This window comes from Gavia stellata, chromosome 25 (genome assembly GCF_030936135.1).
Source record: "Gavia stellata isolate bGavSte3 chromosome 25, bGavSte3.hap2, whole genome shotgun sequence".
Lineage (NCBI taxonomy): Eukaryota > Metazoa > Chordata > Aves > Gaviiformes > Gaviidae > Gavia > Gavia stellata.
The window spans coordinates 9,036,729-9,057,226 of NC_082618.1; the positions used below are offsets into that span (position 1 = coordinate 9,036,729).

At 54.8% G+C, this 20,498-nt stretch overlaps 4 protein-coding genes across 10 annotated transcripts in view; 3 read left to right on the top strand and 1 right to left on the bottom strand.

Moving 5' to 3' along the window:
* Nucleotides 1–36: 36 nt before the first annotated feature.
* GLOD4 (glyoxalase domain containing 4) lies at nucleotides 37–5,527 on the top strand. Of its 7 annotated transcripts, none has more exons than XM_059829283.1 (9): nucleotides 37–126; nucleotides 422–471; nucleotides 1,193–1,313; nucleotides 2,152–2,296; nucleotides 2,498–2,634; nucleotides 2,960–3,046; nucleotides 3,288–3,401; nucleotides 3,489–3,575; nucleotides 4,169–5,527. In XM_059829283.1, exons 1-9 carry the CDS (start codon nucleotides 37–39, stop codon nucleotides 4,232–4,234), a joined length of 897 nt encoding a protein of 298 aa, XP_059685266.1. In that variant the 3' UTR covers nucleotides 4,235–5,527. The 7 variants fall into 7 exon arrangements, with proteins under 7 accessions (XP_059685266.1, XP_059685268.1, XP_059685269.1 ...); XM_059829285.1 differs by having other exon boundaries at nucleotides 3,543–3,575; XM_059829286.1 differs by having other exon boundaries at nucleotides 3,288–3,344.
* A 222-nt stretch (nucleotides 5,528–5,749) lies between these two features.
* GEMIN4 (gem nuclear organelle associated protein 4) lies at nucleotides 5,750–9,121 on the top strand. Its single transcript, XM_059829521.1, has 2 exons — nucleotides 5,750–5,759; nucleotides 5,858–9,121. Exons 1-2 carry the CDS (start codon nucleotides 5,750–5,752, stop codon nucleotides 9,058–9,060), a joined length of 3,213 nt encoding a protein of 1,070 aa, XP_059685504.1. The 3' UTR covers nucleotides 9,061–9,121.
* A 2,366-nt stretch (nucleotides 9,122–11,487) lies between these two features.
* Nucleotides 11,488–15,713, bottom strand: TLCD3A (TLC domain containing 3A). Its single transcript, XM_059829262.1, has 5 exons — nucleotides 15,592–15,713; nucleotides 14,836–14,919; nucleotides 12,565–12,778; nucleotides 12,265–12,360; nucleotides 11,488–11,762 (listed from the first exon to the last, which is right to left on the bottom strand). The coding sequence occupies exons 1-5, from the start codon at nucleotides 15,711–15,713 to the stop codon at nucleotides 11,493–11,495; spliced, it is 786 nt and encodes a 261-aa protein (XP_059685245.1). The 3' UTR covers nucleotides 11,488–11,492.
* A 388-nt stretch (nucleotides 15,714–16,101) lies between these two features.
* The window catches only part of VPS53 (VPS53 subunit of GARP complex), a 67,543-nt gene continuing 63,146 nt past the window's right edge, over nucleotides 16,102–20,498 (top strand). Inside the window, exons 1-3 of the mRNA XM_059829130.1 lie at nucleotides 16,102–16,185; nucleotides 19,066–19,146; nucleotides 20,270–20,319. Of these exons, the coding sequence (XP_059685113.1) occupies nucleotides 16,102–16,185; nucleotides 19,066–19,146; nucleotides 20,270–20,319 (215 nt within the window). The remainder of the gene's footprint in view (nucleotides 16,186–19,065; nucleotides 19,147–20,269; nucleotides 20,320–20,498) is intronic.

The following is a 20,498-nucleotide window of genomic DNA, read 5'->3' on the forward strand; positions in this document are numbered from 1 at the left end:
CGCGACGGGCGCGCCACGCGACGTCATCGCTCCGCCATGGCGGCTCGGCGCGCGCTGCACTTCGTCTTCAAAGTGGGCGACCGCGGCCGGAGCGCGCGCTTCTACCGCGAGCTGCTGGGCATGAGCGTGAGTGGGGGGCGGCGGGGCTGTCGTCGCCCACCTCAGCCGCGGAGGCCCCGGGGCTCCCCCGGCGCGGCGCTTTCCGCCCTCCGTGCCCGCTGGGCCGCTCCCCCGGCCCTCACCTCCCCTCCCCTCACCTCCCCCGGCCCTCGGCCCACACCCCCCCCGGCCCACCACCCCCCCCCGGCCCTCGCCCCCCGCCCCGGGGCCGCCCGCGCCGCGTTAAGCCTGGCCGGGAGCGGGGAGGTGACAGGGGAGGGCGTCCTCTCCGCGCTGACCTCCTTCTCGCCTAATCCCTAAGGTGCTGAGGCACGAGGAGTTCGAGGAGGGCTGCAAAGCCAGCTGCAACGGGTGAGTGCGGCCTGTGGGCCCGCCCCAGGCCTTTGCTTCCCACTAAACACCCGCCGGGCGCGGCCAGCCGTGTATTGTTATTTTGTAGGTAAAATAGGGGTGGTTTTGTTTTGTTTGAAGTCTTTCCCTTGGAACCACCGGCTCGCCTTCTTGTGTAGGTACGGCGTTTACACTGAAACGCAAGTATTGCTGCATTACACCTCTAGACTGATACTGAACTTCGTAAAATTACTTATAAACGCCCCTGGACTTACGTTCAGTTACATTGGGTTTTTTACAGGCACAGGGCTATCTAGCCTCTTGAGTTAAAAATCCCTCTTGGTAGCCCAAAAGGCGCTTTCGAATGAAAGAAATCTTACAATCTGGCGCCTAGCCGCTTACTTTTTCTACTTCTCAATAAGAAAGCGCTCCTATAATTGCAGCTAATCAGCAGGTTGTGCACTTAAAACATGGGCTGTTAAGAAGGAGGTAGAATTGGTTTTGTCGCGTGGTCATGAATGACAGCTCAAGGTCAGAACTGTTGACGGGGGGATGCCTGGCTGCTGTGTGCTGAGCTGCAATGAGAATTCTTCATGGGGGTCAGCTCCTGCTTGGTGGGAGGTTGCTGGATTACCTGTGCCATTTGTTTACTCTAGAAAGACAATTCTTTCTTGAAAGACTAATACTTGAGTTCTTGATGTTTATTTCTTATACTCATAACAATTAAATATGGATGTTCCAGCCCTTATGATGGAAAATGGAGCAAAACAATGGTGGGCTATGGGCCAGAAGACAATCACTTTGTTGCAGAATTGACTTACAATTACGGTATTGGAGAATATCGCCTGGGCAATGACTTTCTGGTAAGTACCAGACTTAGCAGCAAAATCTTTCTTCTTAAGATAAGCTTTTTTATTTTTATGGTTAAGAGTCTCTTCAGCATATGGGTTGTACCAGTTGCTTTTTTATGCTCCTTGGTCCCTTAAACACTTCTTATTCTTGCTGTTGTAGTTGTCTCCAAGTTGGAAGAGCAGAAACTAGAGCAGCTTTGTGCTCACTTAAGATCCAGGAAACACTTCCTTGAGCACCTTCCAACTCAGTTGCCGTGTGGGTAGGAGAGCTGGTATTTGCTGGCAGATCTAACATGGAATGATTAGCTAAGAAGGATCTTGCTGTAGGAAAGCACTCATTTATTTGTTATTACTTATGTCTTTGTTATTTACTAGCTGACAGCCAATGAAGTTTTCGTGTCTCTTCTATGAGCACATGTAATGTGTCTGCTTGTTGTTTCCCCGAGCTAATATTCTTCCCCCAGTTTGCGGGGTGTCAGGGAGCAGCTGCGTAGATGTCTGTCTAACCTGGTAGAACAGTTAGGAACTCGGTTTTCTGCTTCTGTACGATGCATTGAATCAGAGTTTTAAATTCCTTTTGCTTCTCATTTCCCTTTGGTGTGAAAGAAGGGTAGATTAATCTGGATTTGGATTGATTTGGATTAATTCCAAATACATGCGGGATGCGCAGTAAGGTTAAGCTTATTTTATAGGAGCAAGATACCCGGCCCTCAGGAGATCGTATTGTCTGTCTGTTATAAAAAGTAATCTCGTTTGTTTCTGGTCATTTGTAGAGGCAGACTGTCGAAAGGTAGGACTTGCCCACCATCCACCCTGTGAATTTTGTGTGTGTCTGGTCTGTTCTCACTAGGGCATAACACTTGTGTCCAGCCAGGCTGTGAGGAATGCTAAGAAGATGGGGTGGCCCCTCAAAGAAGTGACAACGGGTATTTTTGAAGCTGAAGCCCCAGGGGGATACAAATTCTACTTGGAAGACAAGGAACAACTCAAGCAAGGTGAAACTTACACACTCGCTCTTACTGGTGTTCAAAACAAATTTACTGGTGGGATATTAGAATGGGCTATGTGTTTGTCTTGATGGCATTTTATGAAACAGAGCATGTTTTTGTTATTTGTTACTTCTCAAGAATGTAAAACTGTGCATTTAAAACTGCAATATATTTGTTAACTAATTTCGAATTATTGCAATCTTCAAGATCCTGTGCTGAAGGTAACCTTGGGTGTCTCCGATCTGCAGAAGTCTGTTAACTACTGGTCTGATTTGCTCGGGATGAAAATATATGAGAAGGATGAGGAAAAACAAAGGGCTTTGCTAGGCTATGCGGATAACCAGGTCAGTCCTTAGAAAACTTTCCAGTTCTGATCTTTGGGTTGCATCTCATCATAGAAACCTGTTCGTGAGAACGAAATCTTAAAGGGAAAAGCAGCTCTTAATTAAAGCAACTGTGCACTTAATTCTGTGCATTTAAATTAAAGCTTGCATACACTTAACTGTATTTTTTAAAAATAAAGCTGTGGTTTGCTCTGGCAATTCTAGCTTGTTGGGAAATATATGTATGGGTGATTTTGAAATCATCCGCATCAGTGAAAAGCTGGAGCGAAGGTAGCACTGAGAACAGTGTCCTTGCAAGTCAGGCTTTCTTTTTTACCTCTTTCAGTGTAAGTTGGAGTTGAAGACTGTTGGAGGAGCAGTGGATCACGGGACAGCGTTTGGGCGGATTGCCTTCTCCTGTGCAAAGGAAGAGGTAACGATCACGTTTCCCTTACCCCTTTCATTAACCTCCCATGAGTCAGCTCTGGGTAATTTCTAGTATTACCAAAATATCTCAGATGTCAACAAAATAATACTGAGCAGATACTTCGTTTTTATTTCTCACAGTGGGAATGTAATGGAGTTGTGGATAATGGGGAACTGTGAATGAGAACAACCCGAATGCATCTGATCTTCATCTGACTGGGGTTGATTTTTCTTTATTTCCTTTTAAGTTGCCAAACATTGAAGCACTGATGAAAAAGGAGAATCAGAAAATTTTAACACCTCTGGTTAGCTTGGACACACCTGGCAAAGCCACAGTGCAAGTGATTATTTTGGCTGATCCTGTGAGTAATATTGGAAATAGTGATTAAATTTAATTTAAATTTCTCTCTGTCTTTTATCTAACTTACCTGCTCTTAAATTTGGTTTAGGATGGCCATGAAATCTGTTTTGTGGGAGATGAAGCATTTAGAGATCTGTCCAAGGTGGACCCTAACGGTGACAAGTTGTTAGATGATGTAAGTCATGCTGTCTGCACGTTGTTTTTTCCTTCTGATTATAGATACCTGTAGAATCTAATTTTTGTTCCATGTGGAGTTTTTCTGAGAAGCAAATTGTACAGCCTTGCTAAGGAAAACAAATCAGTTCCTAAAGTTCACTTGGTGTCCTGGCTAGAGTTTTCCAGCCTCGCTCTTGGGGCAGCCGGGTGGTGGTGTGTCTTGTTGGACACGTCAACAACGCTTTGGTGCGAGTTGCTACAGAAAATTATTTTTGAGCTGCAGTAATGTCAGCGCAGCTGGACATCCTCCTGAGGCAGAGGGGCTCTGGTACAAGCGTGAGCTATGTGGGAAGGCCGTGTTTAAACCATCCTGTTTTGCTCTTGTATTACGAGATCATCTATTTATTTCCTGCAGCAGAGAACGCTTGGTTTTCAGTGTCTGTTTTCCTTACTAGTATGTAAAAATATTACCCCTTAGAATAGCTTTCCTCCAAATTAGAAAGTGTCCTTGGGATCAATCCGGACTTGTGGGAGAGGCTGGTGAGCGCGAGCAGCCGGGCGTCTGGCAACTCAGCTGCTGTTCTGAACACGTTAACGCTTTTCTTTGTGCAGGCCATGGCGGCGGACAACAGTGACAAATGGTTTGCTGCGCAAAAAATGAAGAAGGCTTCTGCTTAGCTGGAGAAAAGGCCTGGACTGCTCATTCATGCCTTGGTTTTCGTCAGAAAAATGCCAATCCTATGTAACGTGTTGCATTACCCCTTCCAGTAAGAGGGCATAGTAATGTCCCGTGCTGGTGGATTTGTTTGATTTAAGCTTGTGTCTCTTACTTCTGCTCTCTCCTTTCAAGCAAATAGCATGTTCTCCTTCAAAAAAATTAGGCTGTTCGGTAAGGAGCAGGTTGAGCACGTGGCTTCAAAACCAGGGGCCATCAGTTAAGAGGAAAACCTCACATTTCTGTGGTGGTGTTATACTTGAAAAAGAGCTTGCTAGATTCGTTACGATATCTGATTTTCTAACTAAGTGGCTTTAGCCAGCCTGGATTTGCAGATTAGAGAAAAGGTTTTCAGGTTGCTGTGTCCTTGAGTATCGTGAGTACCCCGCTTCCGTGATGAAGTGTCAGACTGAAGGGAAGGGCTGTGTACGGAGAACTCAAGCAGTTCAGCTGTCGTAGTGACTGCCTGTTTATTGGGAACAGAGAAATTAATCTTGCTAAAGTATGTGAATATTCTAGTCTGAAACAAACCCTGTTTTCATTCCAAGATGTTTCCCCAGCTTTCGAGGTGAAATCTTCACTTGAGAAGCCCGTGATGCGTTTCTCACTGGGGTCACGTTATTGATGTGGTGGTTTCTGCCCCTTACCAAGCTCCTGCTTGGTAAGCTTACCCATCTCCTTATGGCAGCTCATGGAGCCTTCCACATTCCAGGCGGGAGCAGGGCCTGTGCTTCAGGACGTGGAGCAGCGCTGCGCTGTCTGCTGAGGTGCCGGAAGGCAACTTGCTATAAGTATATCGTGGTTCTGCAATTAGCTTTTGATGAGAAATTGCCTTTAGAAGTAACAGTTCAGGGTTTATTCCAGTAGCAAAAGCAGAGCGACTTCATTCCAACAGAATAAGGGCTGGGAATACAGGGAGTAGTTACCAGCATTGTCCACGTCAGGCACACTGCCTGGTTTGTAATCTTTCTTGGTTAAGGTTTTCATCAAGTTTCACGGAGAAAAGCAGGCAAAATCAGCAGCGTTAGCTGTCACCGAGGCACATCGGCGCTTGTAGTGAATATTCTGAGTTTAAAAAGGAAAAATTCCTCGCTGTGATGTTGTTGCTTGAGCTTTTTGATGCAAGTTCAGTGGCGATTTTTGAATCGTGTACCGGTTGAGTTAAAAATGTCACGCGTACACCGCACCCCTGAAACTGGCGCTGCCGCTTGCCGGTGTGGCCTTTAAACGAATAAAAGCAATTGGGGAGGACGGTTTGAGAGCGTGTCTTCCGCATGCCCGGCACGGCGCCGCGCCGAAGTTCCTCTCCCTTTTAACTGGGCTCCCGGTTTTCGTGCGCGCAAATAAATCCCGGGAAGGGCCGGGAGCGGCGGGCAGGCGGCGCCACCGCCGGGCCGCCAGGGGGCGCTGCGGGCGGGGCGGGGCTTGCCCGCGCTGATGTCAGAGCGCGCCACGCGCGGGTCGGCCACGCCGCCGCCATGGAGCCCGGTGGGTGCGGGAGCGGGAGCGGGTGGGGGGAGCGGGGCCGGGGTTCGGGGCGGGGAGGGCGGGCGGGGCCGGGCCCGGGTAACGGTGTCTCCGCGCAGGGCCGTGGGGCGTGTGCGAGGAGACGGCCATCCTGCACGGCGGGTTCCTGCTGGCCGCCCGGCTGACCCAGCCGCGGCCGCTGCGGGAGCTGCGCAAAGCCGACTGGCCACGCGTGGGGCCCCCCATCACCGACGCCCTGGGGGAGATCGGGGCTCGCTGCCCGTCGCCGCTGCAGCACAGCCGCTGGAAGAAGGAGGCTGTGGCCATCGTCTGGGCTAAACTCCTGCTGCCGGGCCCGCCGGCCGCCTCGCTGGACCAGGAATGGAAGGAGGACAGCTTCTTCTCCGTGGGCAGGATGATCCCCGACGTTAACCACACCATCCTCTTCGAGCTGGTCAAGGCCCTCGGTGCGCCTCGGCTCTTCGTGCAGCTGCTGCTGGCGCTGCCCCAGGACGTGTGCCGGAGCGAGCTGGAGCGCTTGGTGGAGTACATCGCCAGTGAGACGTCCCCGTCGGACATCAGGTTCTTCTTGGACGTGTGGTGGGAGGTGATGAAACACAAGGAGGGGCAGGAAGACGCAACAGTCTCTATGTTCAGCGCTCTCGTACGTCAGCATGGGAGTGAGTCCTCTCTGGACGATGGTCTCCAGCCCCCGAAGAGGTTCAAGGGTGACCCTGGCTCACGGAGTGACCCTCCTGCTGCCACCAGCCTGCTCGTGGTCCTGATCGAGGGGCTGAAGCAAACCTACAGGAGCATCGCCCTGCCGCGCATGAGGTGCTATGCTTTGGCCAACCTGCTGGAGCTGCTGACCGTGTGCACCGAGCTGGAGCCAGAGGGCAGCCCCCTCCCTGTCGCCGAGTACCTGGACAAGGTCAGCTCTGTGGTCAGCCTCTGGACCAGCGACGCTGAAAGCCAGTTCCACCACAGGGGGCTGGGCGAGAAGGTGAAGGAAGCAGAGAGAAGCATGAGCCTCTTGTCCACGGCCAAGCTCTCTCGTGAGGAGCTCTTTTTTGGCTTGGACTTTCTCTGCAGCTTGTTGCATGCCTGGGGAGAGGAGCTGCAGGGCACCCTGAACAGCTCTGAGGAGCTCTGTTTTGAGAGCTACCGGCTCCTGGACATTCTTACCACCTTTGGGAAGAACCTGGTTTGCTTCTCGGAGACTAGAGACCTGGGTGAGGACGAGGCACGTGTAGCGTTAGAGCTGACGCAGATCACCAAGGACTTTCTCCAGGAGATCAGTGCCAGCCTGAAGATCAAGGATTTGGACACCAGCCTTGTGTCTTCAGTTGCCATGATAATCATTGAGCAAAAGTGGGACCGGCACGTGGAGATGTGCTCCGTTTTTGCATCTGAAAAAACCTGGGCCTTTTCGAAGGACTGGGTTGACTGCCTTGTGAAAAACAAAGCTCTCTTCCAGAAACCAGAGCTAGTTTTGAAATTGCTGGAAACGCTGGTGAACTTTGCCACGTTCCACCAAGACAAGGAGGCCCAAGAGCTGCAGATGCGAGTGACCAAAGCCATCGTGGAGTGTTACACTGAGCTTTTGTTAACCGACAAAAACAAAGTGATCTCCGGTGTTCTGGCATCCTGGGGCGGATCAGGTCTGTCCCTGAACTTGCAGGTTGTCATGGAGGGGTTCCAGGAGGATCTGAATGTGACTTTCAACCAAATCACAAAGAGCGTGTCTGATGAAGGCCTGACAAGGGCTGTGGCTTCTGTGGCCAGGCTCACGCTGCTGTACCCCGAGGCCACAGTGAAGCGGGTTTGTAATCTTGCTGTAGTCAACCTAGGAGTACACCACTTCCTTGCGCAAATCCTCTGCTCCTTCCCAGCGCTGAGCTTCCTGGAGACCCACGATGATCCGGGCAGGCCACGCAGCCTGGTGGTGAGGTGTCTGGAGGAGGCAGTATGGGGGAGGCTTTCCACTGCGAGGGAAGAGGAGCAGTTCCTCGAGTTCCTGGCCTTTCTCATGCAGCCAAGCTCAGCCGCCCCGCTGGTGTCACCCGCAGAGGTGACCAAAGCCTTTGTCCTTCCCTATTTGAAATCAGACTCTGCTCAAATTGAGCTGAGCCTGCAGATCCTCAGTAAGGCTTTGGGGATACCATCCTGTTCAGAAGAGCACTGGATCAAGTCCTGCCACCCATTCCCGCTTCTCGTCAGCCTCTGCAAGCTTCTGGATGGTTACACAAAGTACTGGCATCAGCCCAGGGACCAGCTCTTCCCTTCGCTGGAGACCAAAGACCTGGTACTGAACATCCTCTGCCAGCTCTGTGAGGTGGTACGACCAGAAACCGCCCCCTCCCCTGAGCTGTGGGTCCAGTCGCTGGCTTGGCTTCACAGGAAGGTGGTGTCACTGGACTGGACCATCGGCCTCCGGCTGAAGAAGCTTTATGGAGACCACTTCAAGAACGAGGTTCCGGCAACGCTGTTTGAGATCTGCACGCTTCCGGAGGACGAGTGGACATCCCAGCCTTTGCCAGCTTATGGACCAGGCAGTGGGCTCCTGGCATGGATGGAGTGCTGCTGTGTGTCCACAGCGCTCAGGGAGACAATGCTGACGCTCCTCACGGTTAACGTGGACAACCCTGAAGAAGTGAATCTTTTCAGCAAAGGGTTCCTGGTGGCCCTCATTCAGGTCCTCCCTTGGTGCAGCCACAGCGAATGGAAGAGGCTCATGCACGTGGTTGAAAACCTGCTGCAGAGGCAAGTCCTGCACGTGCCATACACGCTGGAGTATGTGCAATACATGCCCTTGCTCAACCTCCGGCCGTTTGCCTGCTACCTCCAGTTCTCCGTGCTCTTCCTGCGGGGCTTCCAGCTCCTCTGCAGCTCCAGCTGTTCCACCTGGCTGCCGGCAGAGGCTTGGCTCCACGTGGTCCAGCTGTACTGCGGCAGCCTGACGGACCTGCTGGGCTCCGTCAAGAGCGCCGCGGGACCCCCTTCGCACCCCACCGAGGACAGGACCTCCGCGCAGGAGGTGTCCTTCATCTGCATCCAGATGTTCTGCCACCTGCTGCACGTCGCTGCCATGCTGCCGGACAAGGGCTGCAGCGAGCCGCTGGTGGTGGTGGCGTTGGAGATCCTCTCGCAGTACGAGACGTTCAGCAGCGCCGATACGTCTCCCAGCAACGCGCTGCGGAGAGCCAACGAGAGGCACTTCCTGGAGTCCATCACGGACAATGTCAGTGACGAGGTGCTGCGCGGCACCCTGCTGCAGAAGCTCAGCAAGCTGGGAGCCCACTCGGCCGGGGAGCTGGCTTGAGAAGCTGGAGAAGGCGATGGAGGAGAGCACTGACCCTGCCTCAGGGGACCCCTTACATGGGAAGTCGTAAGATCTGTAATAAACCCTGTCTGTTTTTCTCTTTTGAACTTATTTCACCCCTGCTGTATTTTCTTCCAGCCTGCCTAAGCAGTGAAGGGGCCCTGTAAAGATGGGTAGGAACAACCACTCCAATTTTCCAGCAGGAATAGCTGTGGGCACAGCTGTTCCTGAGCCGAGCTGCCTCTCCCATGGCTCCAGCCTTGCCTGCTGGCAGTCTGGATTTACAGAAAGGGCCCGGCAGCCTCCGGCGTCGGGGAAATCATTCCCCTGCGGCGCCCCTGCCGCTGGCCCTCTCCTAGTCCTGAGCGGATTGCTGGGTTTGCCGCATGCTGCCGGAGGCCGGGAAGCGAGTCGGGTGAGTTCAGGATGGGCAGGAACCTTTGAAAATACGTGTGTGTTTGTGTGTTGCTCCTGCCCGGAGGTGGGGGTGCAGCGGTAATCCCATGTGTTAACACCCCCCACCCAGAAATGAGCGGCACGTGGGAGAGACATCCAGTGGCGTGACTCAGAAAGGACATCTTTATTGGTCTCCTGATAGTAAATAGGGCAGTGTTAGTGCAAACTGAGATGCCTCACTGGCTTTTTTTTTTTTTTGTCCTTACATAAGGCACGTTATTTGCAATGAAAACAGCGAGATACAAACATCTGTAACAGGTTGCAAGCAGTTTATAACACCAGCTGGTCTCAATCGTTAATGTAACAGTAGTGTTTCTGCAATAACCGACCGCATGTTGGAAGAGGCCCTTTATTTTACTCTTCCCAGAATACAGCCGTGGCTGGGACAAGATCGGACACCCAAAAGAACCAGCTCTCCCAGAGCTCAGCCGTTGTTTTTTGGACAGAATGAAAGGCACAGAGTGGCCACAGGTCTCCGGGCACGGGTCGGGGGCTGCTGGGGCCACGCTGGAGCGGTACCTCCCCCGGAGCAGGGGCCCCCCAGGCAAGCGCGGGAGGCTGCGGGGAGGGAGGTGGCTGCCCTGGCTGCAGGGAAGGAACTGAACCGCTGCTGTCTGACTTGCACGCAGCCGCACGGCTGGCGAACCCCACGGTGCAGGGCTCGTGAGTCACAAATGAGTCACAACTCATTTTGTTGTGACTGAACGTGGACATGGGCGGAACTGGTGAAGGACACAGCTCAGCGCCCTGCTCTGGGGTTGCTGGTTCCTCCTGCACTGACCCAGGTCCCTCCCTGCCAGCCCCTGGCAGATCTCACCTCGCGGGGGAGTGGGATGGGGCAGGAGGGACGGATCGTACGACCGGAGTTCAGGCTGTACCGGTACCCACGGGGTGCTGCCAGGGCTGCTGGTGTCAGCTGGAGGGAGAGCAGGGCAGGGTGTGCCAGTCGGGCTTTCAAATGCCCACCGCAGGGATGCGGGCAGATAAAAGCAACCGCAGTTAGGGGAGGGGGTTGAAAGTTGCATCCCTCGCCACCAAAGGGCTCTGCGTAGTGCCCAGAGACAGGGACTTCAGCAGTCTCCTGTCCCCATCTTGCCCTTCAGCCGTGGGTGCTCTGCCCTGCTAGCATTGCTCTGAGACAGCGTACCCGTTCCTCTGTCCTGGTGTGAGCTTCTCTCCCCTCCAGCCTGCTGGAGACACTGGAGCCGCCCTCCCTGGGACTGTCGGCCACAGACACCAGACAGTTGTAGTGAAAAGCACCTTTGGGTTAAGTGAAGTCTTAAATGAATTTGAGCCCAGCAGCAGTGGGAGGTGAGAGGCTGAACGCGGCAGTAGCATAGATGAGAAGTCGATGAAGGTCAGGAACAGGCTGTGCAGAACCGTGCTGCAGTCCCGGGGCCTGGCTCTGCTCTCAGCTGGAGACTGTAAACCAGAGCCGGAGGAGCGAGTCGGGGCTGTGGCAGGTCCGGCACGCGTCTGCCCCAGTCCCCAGCGCTGCTGCGTGGGGCTGGGCACGCTCCAGCATCGCCTCCGCTGCCGCCTCCGGGCTGCAGGCTCCTTCATGCCTTGCCAAGCTCAGTGCCGGTGTCTGGTGTCAGCCCTGAAAGACGCGGGGGGGTGTTTGTAACAAACCCCTCTCCTGTAACTTAGTTCAGTGTTGCAGCGTTGAATCCCAGAAGGAATGTCATGCTTATGGGCAGACCTCCTCCTCGCTGCCTCCTGCCCCGGCTCCCAGGGCTGGGAGGACACAAGGCACTGGAGTGGCGTGGGAAGCCTTCCTAGCCCCGGCTGGTGCTGCCGGCCACGGCGGTGGAGACGGGGAGGCTGCTTCCAGCTAAAACAGCCCGGTGGCATCGCTGCTTCTGCCGCTCTGCTTCCACGATGGTCCCTGCAGCGCTGGCACTGAAGGAGGTGGAAGAGCCAGAGTGGGGGCTGACCTTTTTCCAGCCCCCGCGCTGGCCTGCCGCTGCCCGCCGCTATCTGCTTTTGTCAGCGGGTGAGCTGCCGTAGAGTCGGGCGGCTTTGCGGCAGATGAGCCTGAACCAGTAGAGCTGGGGGGCGATGAGGGAGGCGTTGGCTATGTTGCAGTGCAGGGGGATGCGGAAAGGCACCATGTAAACGGGGATTCCCACCTGCCTGGCGTAGGCTGCGTACATGAAGGGGAAGAGGAGAATACGGCAGAGGAAGAAGGTCACCAGGATGAGGATCCCGTTCACCTTGTGCAGGAGCGTGTCCTGCATTTTGAGCTGGGGAAGGAAGAAGGCGAACGTGGGGTGAGCGCTGGGTGAGCAGCACCCCATCGTTCCTCCGGCACTGGCTGTGCTGGGAGCATGGAGCCGAGCACCCGGCAGGCGCGGATGGGGGGAGCATTTTGGAAGGAGCAGGAAAGCAGGGTGGGAAGGGATGGAGGAGGAAGGGAGGCGTGGGGGGAGAGGGCTGGGGCAGGAGGGAGCGTGGTGCAGGGGGGAGGTACAGACAGGAGGGGGCAGCACCAGCACAGCCCCCAGTTTGGGGTTGCCCCTGGGCATGGTGCTTATTGGGGAAAGGGATGGGAACCTAACAGGAGGCAGGGAGGAGAGCAGCACTGTGGGGGAGCTTGGGGTTACAGCTGTGGGGCTGTGCCCCTCCGAGACCCGCAGCCCAGCTGCTGCATGAGCAGCGGCTGATGGAGAAGGGCAGCCTGGGGCAGGGAAAGGGTACGAGCTGCTGTGGGGTTCCCAGACCTGAGCCCCATCCTTCCTCACCTACCTGCATGAGGATTTTGCCCAGCGATACGAAAGGTGTGCTCAGCTCTGCTGTGAAGATGCAGCCCACGAAGAAGTCCCCCAGCTCTCCCCTGAAGTGCTGCAAATAAAGCCAGCAGTCAGCACGGGGCCCTGCCAGAGAGGTGGCCGGGAGCTAACACCAAGCATCTCCAGGGAGTCAGGGGCTCCTGACCGGCAGAGATGCTTTGCCAGACGTGGCCTCGACTGCCTCGATTGCAAGCCCTTGCAGCCATGCGGGGCTCCTCGCGGGCTGGGTTTCACAGCGGCCGTGCCCAGCCCTTACCTGGGTGATGGGGGTGAGCACGACAAGGATGAAGAGGTGGTGGGTCACCATCAGCCGCTCCTGCAGGAGGAAGCTCCGCACGCTGGCCAGCGAGTGCTTCTTCTCCACGACTCCCTTGTCCCAGCTCTTGTGCCAGTGACAGAGGTACATGACGTAAATGTCGTAGGTCATGTAGGGAACGAGGACCCAGATGTACTCCACGGCCAGCCAGTGCCTAGGGGAGGAGCAGCACACACAGAGGCATCGCAATGGCTCCGGGCACCTCGCGATGCTCTAAAAGGTGGAAGAGAGTCTTTAGGTCTGAAATGGAAGCAGCGGATTTTGAAGCTGACAGTAAGATGAGGTGTGTCGAAATTTAACTTGATTTGGCTCAGCAGAGAAAAGGTACCTGGTACGTGTGGAGGACGCCTCCTCGGCGCTGCCCCCGCTTCACGCTTGGCCGTGCCAGGCGCCGAGCTCGGCCCAGCCAAGCACAAACACGGCGCTAACGGGAGGATCTTGATTAGCCCTACAGCCAGGTGTTTGCCGTGCGGGCGGGGGGCACGGCACCGCTTGGGATCCAGCACTAATCCGACACCTTTGCAGCAGGTAATCTTCTCCCCTAAGCCCTGGGACACCCGGAGCTGATGCTTGGTAGGAGAAACGCTCCAGGACTGTGTCCCTGCTGCCTGCCGCACTGCTTTGGCTGGCTGCCGAACCTGGGGAGCGTTTGGAAAGCACCTGGAGACCTCAGGGTTAATTAGGGATGCCTGGCCTGGACTTCGGAGAGTGAAGTGCAAAATATTTAATATAGGCAATAAACCCCTGTGAGATGTTTGTCTGTTGGGAAATAATTGCAGGCAGCTGCCTGTTCCCAAAGCATGTTGGAAGCCTGGTTGCACAACCCGGGCAGCAGCAAGCCTTGCTCTGCAGGGCGACTGGGCTCCTTAAAAACTGCTGAGTGAAATCATATTGATTAAAAAAAAAATAAAAAAATGTAGCTTGGGGCCCAAATAAATCTGGGTTGCTCTCCTGCCGTCTCAAGAACAATGTTGTTGCATGCGTTCCTATTTCTGATAGAAAGATGTAAGTGATGTAAAGCAGGGAGGGGAAGTGACCGGCTATTGTGTTTGCAAAACTCGCCCAGGGCTTTGGAGGGCAATTATAGTGCCAGCAATATAATGATTGTCTGCCTGTGTAAATAAATTGGCAAATTTTACTGCAACCTTTGTGATGCTTCCTGGCTCTCTGTCTTGCTGTCATTCTCCAAGACCTTCCCTGCTGAGCAGCAGGCTGTATTTCCTCCAGAATCAAAGAAAATCTAGGTCTCTGACCACAAAGTGTTCGCATGGCGCTGCTGGCCTTGAGAGCACCCGGGCAAGCACACAGCCCGGGGGAGAAGGAGGGTTGCCGGCAGAGCCTTCCATCTGTGTGGGTCTGGGATTTATCTGACCTATCTATACAGCAGATATTTTATTTTAGAGCAAAAAGGTAACTCATTAGACTGCCTGGGTTAAGCGGGACTGAGCAATTTGGGTAGATCTCACTATCCAGAGCAAGGCAAGACATTTCACATCTGTGTACTAAAGGCAAGACTGCAATGGCTGAGAGGACAGCCCTGCTTAAACTCCCCTAAAATCTGGTGTGCGAGGGTCAAATTCCAGCTCAGCATAATTATATTCTTCCCTCCTACAATTTTCTCTGCTATTCTGGGTAATAGCTCTGATTTTAAGCCTTCTGACCCAGATTGCGCTATCAGTCCTGCCGAGAGCCACTTCTGGGGCGGTTTATCTCGGATCACTGAGGACAAGGCGATGTGATTTTCCTTCAGAGCAAACTCCATACTGATTTTGCTCATTTCTGGACTCCTTCAGAATCCATTTGGCACAGAGAAGGCAATGCACCTCTAAAACCAGTTCTCACTAGGTCTGCTTGACTTGTTAGCAATTTCAACTTCCAGCAAGGAAACTCCCTACCCCTTTAGAAGTGATGATGTCTTTATTTTTTTGCTCGTCTGTGGGCCCATGTTACAGCCCATCCTCAGGAGAAGACCCTCCGCGCTGGCAGAGCAGCCCCAGGTCTGAGCGCAGCGAACAAGGCAGCGCCTTTCCGGGGGTGTACGGCCAGCACATCGGCCAACGCTTCACCCAAGGCGGAGGGAAGAGGAACGTGAAACCAGTTTTCCTCTCCCCTTTGTAGGTGTGAGCCTTTGGCGTAAAATACTCCAGCCGCGAGCCGGGCACAGCGTCCGCGTGCTCCTCACGGGACGGCAAGGCTCTCGGCCGGGATTACCTGTCGTACACCACGTCCTTGCAGTTAAGGACAACCGTGATCCCCGACACCGTGGCCATCGTGGCTTGGACCGTTGACACCAACCTGAAACCAAGAGAGAGGAAACGGGTCACCCCAAATGTCACCCCAGCAGGGCCGAGGAGCAGGGGTGGTGGCCGCGGCGCGGTTGCTCCGGGAGAGCTGTTGGCACTCCAGTGCCTCCTCCCTGCACCCCCCGAAAGCTTCGCCGCGGCGAGGAGGAGCTCTGGGGACGCGGCCGGGGCGGCCGTGCCAGGCGCTGCCCCCCGGGGCCACGGCGGGGGGGTGTCTCCGGGTCCCCACCCTTCCACCCCCGTGGCCCAGCGGTAACCCTGCCCGGTTCCCCGCGGGCAGAGGGAGGGGTGCGCCGGAGCATCCCCGCTCCGCGGACGGGTACCTGCCACGGCGCGGGGCGGGGGGGTACGGGCGGGCAGGGCCGGGGGGGCTGCCCGCGCCTGGGGGGCTGTGCCTGCCGCCGGGCCCGGCTCGGCTCCCCAGCGGGCTCCGGGCTCGGGACTGCGGGGCTCCAGTCGCCCCGCGGCCGCAGGCTCCCAGCCCCCGGGGCTCGGTGCTCACGGCCCGTCCGGATCGCTCCCGCTCCCGCTCCCGCTCCCGGTCCCGGTCCCGCTCCCGCTCCCGCTCCCGGTCCCGGTCCCGGTCCCAGCCCGCCGCGATGGGTACCGGTGGCGGTGGCGGCCCGCCGCGGTCCGGGTCCCCTCCCGCCGATCCCGCCCGTACCTGCCGCTGAGGAGGATGCGGTCCTTGAGGCTCCATCCCGGGGCGGCCCAGCGCAGCAACCGGATGCAGAGGGCGAAGAGCCCCGGGAAGAAGGCGGAGGCGAGGGCCAGCGTCCGCCACATGAGGACGACCGCCGCCGCGCTGCCTCCCGCCGCCGCTTGTCAACAGCAGGCCTGGCGGCGGGAGGGTCCGGCTCGGCACGGACCGGCACAGCTCGGCACGGCACGGCACGGCACGGCACGGCACGGCACGGCACGGAACAGCACAGCACGGCACGGCACGGCACGGACCGGCCCCGCCGCTGCCGCTCCCGCCCCCGCCGCCGGGACGTGCCCCGCACCGCCGGGCGGCAGGCCCCGCCTCCCCTCGGTGGAAACCCCGCCCCCGGGAGACCCCCGCCCCATCAAGCCCCGCCCCCATTCAGGCCCCGCCCCTAGAGCCGGTGCCGGGGGGGGGGGGGTGTCCTCCCGCATCCCGGCGTGCCGCGCGGCCCGGAAGCGGCGGGCCGCCATGGAGGAGGACGAGCCGGAGCTGGCGGCCGGGCTGGAGGCGGCGTTGGAGCTGGCGCCCGCCGTGCAGGCCGCCATCGAGCAGGTGCGCCGGGGTGGCCTGCCGCGGGGCCGGGCGGGGGCCGGCTGGGCCCCGGGGCGGGGCAAGGCCCCTCCGGTGAGGGAGCGGGTGTGGGCGCGGCCCGGTGCCCGCTCTCTGAGGGCCCCGGGGGGCTCTGCCGGGCGCGGGGCCGGTGCTGTCCCCCAGCGAGCTCCGGGCCTTCCGCTGCTGGGCCCCGGAAAGCCCCAGGCTGGCCGTGGTTGGAGGAGGATGCGGCCGGGTGCCTGGCGTGGGGGGAGAGGCCCTTGGCCCCCGGGGCGGGCTCTGCCGGTGTCCCGGGGCTGCGCCGGCCGCCGGCTCGGGTTCCCCGGGTCGCGTTAGTGCGGGGGGGGTGTCTCCTTCCTCCGCAGTGCGAGGGCTGGTCCTGCGGTTGGCCGCAGCTGAGCGTATCTCATCTAATCGCTTCCCCATCACCGATGAACGCGGGGCATTGACTGTTCTGCGGCGGGGCACGCCTGTTCTCCGCCTGCTGAGTGAATACTTGTTATCTGCTGTCTAAAGCATCTTAATGGAGCCAAATGGCCTGCGGCTCCCTTGAAGTCAGGACAAGCCAAATGTCTTGGCTTGACTTTTGTGATCAATATTATGTTCCAGCCCCAGTCCTTCAATGTTCCCTGAAACCCACTGTGGCACTTGGAGCCCAGCAAAAGGCCATGAGAAGCCAGGGTAAAATCACATATCTGCTGGAGTCCGTGACTGAGCTTGTGCCGACTTCAGCCAACCCTTCTGTCTGAAGAGCTCCTTCTTGTAGTAGAAGTCTATGGACAGCAACAGCAGCTGTCTCTCAAAGTATCACTCAAAAAAGTTTTCTCACTTTCTTGAGTGTTGAGGCTTGTGCATCACTTTTGGTGGCTCTCCTCAAAGAAGTTGGGCAGACCTGTGGCGGCTGGCACAGCATCTCAAGTGAGCCCAGCGCCAGAAGGTGAGGAAGGCAGCACAGTTTCTCTGTGGGTGCTGTGCCGACTCTGGAATGTTATTGCTCCAAAGAAAGAGAAACCCCACCTACTCTATCTTTGCATGGGGTTGGCACACCTGGCAGTAAACCGTTGAGTAATTTTTGTTGAAACCTTGAGAATTGCTAGACTAAATACCAGCTTCTAAAGGAAAGCTGGAACTTGTCCAGAAGAAGAATCCTCTGCCCCTTATAGAGCCTGTATGTTTGAAAGCCAGAGAAGCCTGGTGTGATTTCTAACACTGTACAACCAAAGAAAGTTACCTAATGACATTTTCATCAAGCACAAAATGTCTCTTCCAGGTAAAACATGGCTTTTAGAGGCAGTCTTGACTTGAGGTTTCAAGCAATGGAGAATCCACCATATCCCTGAATTAGTTATTTTAACAGGTAATAGGGCTGTAGGCAGATATTCACATCCTGAGGAAGGGGAGATGTTGAGGATGGCACTGTCTCCTGCCTTCCGGCCCTTCCTCACTGGTGCTTCCCAACCCAATAACCCTGTTGTTCCCGTGACTGTTCCTTCATCAGCTTTGGGCAAAACCTGCCAGGTTCTGGTTAAATGAGCAGAACTGGCTCACCTGACTTCTGCCTGAAGCCGGGTAGGGAGCACACGCAGACTGGTGCTCCAGCAAACGTGGGGTAGTCATTTCTGGTTAATGGGTTGTGACAAAGACCTAGGAGTAGAGACTTTAGCTGGTACAGCTGCCTGCAGCATTGATCTCTATCTGCAGTTTGAGAGTGGAGTTCCTGACTAGCCTTTATCTTCCATCCCACCCCTTGCTTCAGCTGCTCTTAATGCTTGCGGAGATTTGGGATTAATGGAACCTGCAGGAGTTGTGAGCCCAGAGCAGGACAGGCTGGTTGTGATGCTGCAACTGCTTTTAGGATGGGCTAATGTCAGAGCATCTTCCTCGCTCAGGCATGACCTCATGCATATTTAACTGCTGCCTGCTTCTCCTTGGCCACAGGAGTAGCTTTGGGAAAGCTGCTGAAGAGGCCTATTTCAGGGGGAAGTTGCTCTCATTTAAATGGTCTCACAAAACCACTGTTTTTATGCTGCGACATGTGTAGAACAATGTAAATGCTGCATGTGACCAGGGCGATGCGCAGAGGTGGTGCTGCGGTGTGAGCTAGGTGGGGATTTGATCATGGAGTGCAGAGCTGATGGCTGTATAAATATGGAACGAATATGGTAGCAGAGAAGCGAACGCAGCATATTTTAGTCTGTGGGGACAAAAAGCAAAGCCTGGCAGCTGTGTTTGCATCGTTTGAGCTACTTCTGAGGAGAGATGAGATCTGTTTGCACCACAGCTGCTCTTTTCCCTTTCCCGTGGGTAGGAAGAATCATTCAGCAGATTCTGTTTCTCTCCCTCTTTTTCATGTGAAAGTGGCAAACCCAAGTCTCCAGAGAACTTGTACAACCATTTCTTAATTCATCACGTTTCTTATTACACGGCTGTGAAAAGCAAATCCTCCGTCTCTCACCACAGGGCCTTGCAAAGCCCAGGCAAAGATAAGGGCAATGCCTCAGCAGGGGGGTTTATTTCCAGATAATGCAAAAGCATCAGCATGGTTTGGGATGCATAATTAATGGCTCGTCTGTCTCGGGAATTCCTTACACATGATCGATTGTGCTGGGGCTGTATGTGGAAGCATGCATGTATATTATCTGTGTTTACCCAGGCTGATATCCACAGGAATTTTAATAGGTCAGAGACCTCCAGAGCACGTAGCTGCATTACTCCTGTTCAGAGGCCTGACCGCTCTCTGTGCACGCTTGTTAGAACAATGCTGTGAAACACAGTCGGGAGTGGGTGCTGAAGTAATTAAAAGTAGTAGATACTGTGTAAAGGTACAGAAATTAATGGTGATATATTGTTGATTGTATTTGTTTTCCTCCCTCTCTTCAGGTATTTCCCAGCCAAGATCCACTGGACAGAGCAGATTTCAATGCTGTGGAGTATATTAATACTCTCTTTCCCACTGAGCAAGTAAGTAGTGCTCGCAGCACGGCCCTCTCAGTGCAAGGGTTAACCTGATAGCAAGTGACTGAAGGCATGTTTAAACCTGTACTCAAGCCTTTTCTTTTAAACAGTAGCGCAGGTAGTAAGGCTGTAACAATAATCGCTTCTTAAATTCGCATCTCATGAGGTTCACTGTCATTATGTAGTTTCTTTCCACTCAAAGTGCTTGCTGCAGTAAAAGCGCTTGCTGCAGTAAAAGTCCTGCTTTGATCTGTAGAAATAAATTCGTTTTCTCTATAGAGGTTTCTCTTGCAGTAAATTTCATAACTTGCCGTTTATTAATCATTGGTGAATCCTCAGGGGTTTCATCCAAATAAGGCAGGTGTTGCCTTTGAAATGTCACTAGAGAGTCATCCGTGTTTGAAACCTATTGTTTCTTTTGAGATTTAAAGAATGAGGTTGCCGTGGGCTCATATCCATACTTTGTCTTCCCCAAATCGACCCCAGGGGCAGTTTTGGACTAAGCTATTGCAAAAAGGAAGTGTTTCTGCAGCTGAAGATTGGGTTGTGAGGCAGCTCCAACATTTACTCTCTTTAAGAGCCTCTGCAGCACTGGCTTTTTTGGCTTTCAGCTGTTTCTAGTCAATTTGCTGGTGGTGGGCTTGTTTTTTTTCCCTTTGCTAGTAGTGGAGAGCTGTTTCCCCTGCCGCAGCTCCAGCAGCAGTCAGGCCTCCTCCTCCCCGTGTGTTGGGTGTCCCGGCTCTGCAGGAGGGTCTCTGCCCAGGGAGGGCGAAGGCTCTGTCCCCATTGCCCACTGGAGGTCACTGTCACCACAGCATTTCGGGAGCGGTTCTGCTGACAAGGCAGGGCTCGGGGCACCCTGCTTGCCCAGGGCTGGGTGGGAAGCGGGGAGCCTCTGGGATCTGCAGGGCTGCACCCTGGCCTGCCCCGTCGTTTGCTGCTCTTCATTATGTGACCTGAGGAGCAGCTAAGTTGCCATGTGTCTCGGTTCCTCCACCTGTAAAACAAAGTAATTGCTCTTCTCTTTGTAAAGTGCCACGCATAAGAAAGTGTCAGGTATCACAGCTGATATGTACTGCAGTAAAAGGTTCCCCATTTCACTTCCCTTTGTTTTTTTTTCATGTTGTAGTCTTTGGCAAACATCGATGAAGTTGTGAACAAAATCAGATTGAAAATAAGGTAAATGTTTCTCCATTTCATTGCATCTCAGGTGGCGAGTACTCTGGTTGTCACTGGGGCTTCATAAGTACAGCCTTTGCACTATAGCTGATAGGAATTAATTTGCTTCAAAGGCATGACTAGGGTTGATCTCAAGTCCAATAGTGGGACAGAGACAAAAATGACTCCCTGTAATTATA

Excerpts from the sequence above, each read along its gene's own strand:
- GLOD4 (XM_059829283.1), top strand. The coding sequence starts at position 37 with ATGGCGGCTCGGCGCGCGCTGCACTTCGTCTTCAAAGTGGGCGACCGC. Across the intron at positions 1,314-2,151 it reads GCCTGGGCAATGACTTTCTG|GGCATAACACTTGTGTCCAG; the intron begins GTAAGTACCAGA and ends TGTTCTCACTAG. Across the intron at positions 2,635-2,959 it reads TAGGCTATGCGGATAACCAG|TGTAAGTTGGAGTTGAAGAC; the intron begins GTCAGTCCTTAG and ends TACCTCTTTCAG.
- TLCD3A (XM_059829262.1), bottom strand. The coding sequence starts at position 15,713 with ATGTGGCGGACGCTGGCCCTCGCCTCCGCCTTCTTCCCGGGGCTCTTC. Across the intron at positions 14,920-15,591 it reads CGCATCCTCCTCAGCGGCAG|GTTGGTGTCAACGGTCCAAG; the intron begins GTACGGGCGGGA and ends TCTTGGTTTCAG. Across the intron at positions 11,763-12,264 it reads TGGGCAAAATCCTCATGCAG|CTCAAAATGCAGGACACGCT; the intron begins GTAGGTGAGGAA and ends TTCCTTCCCCAG.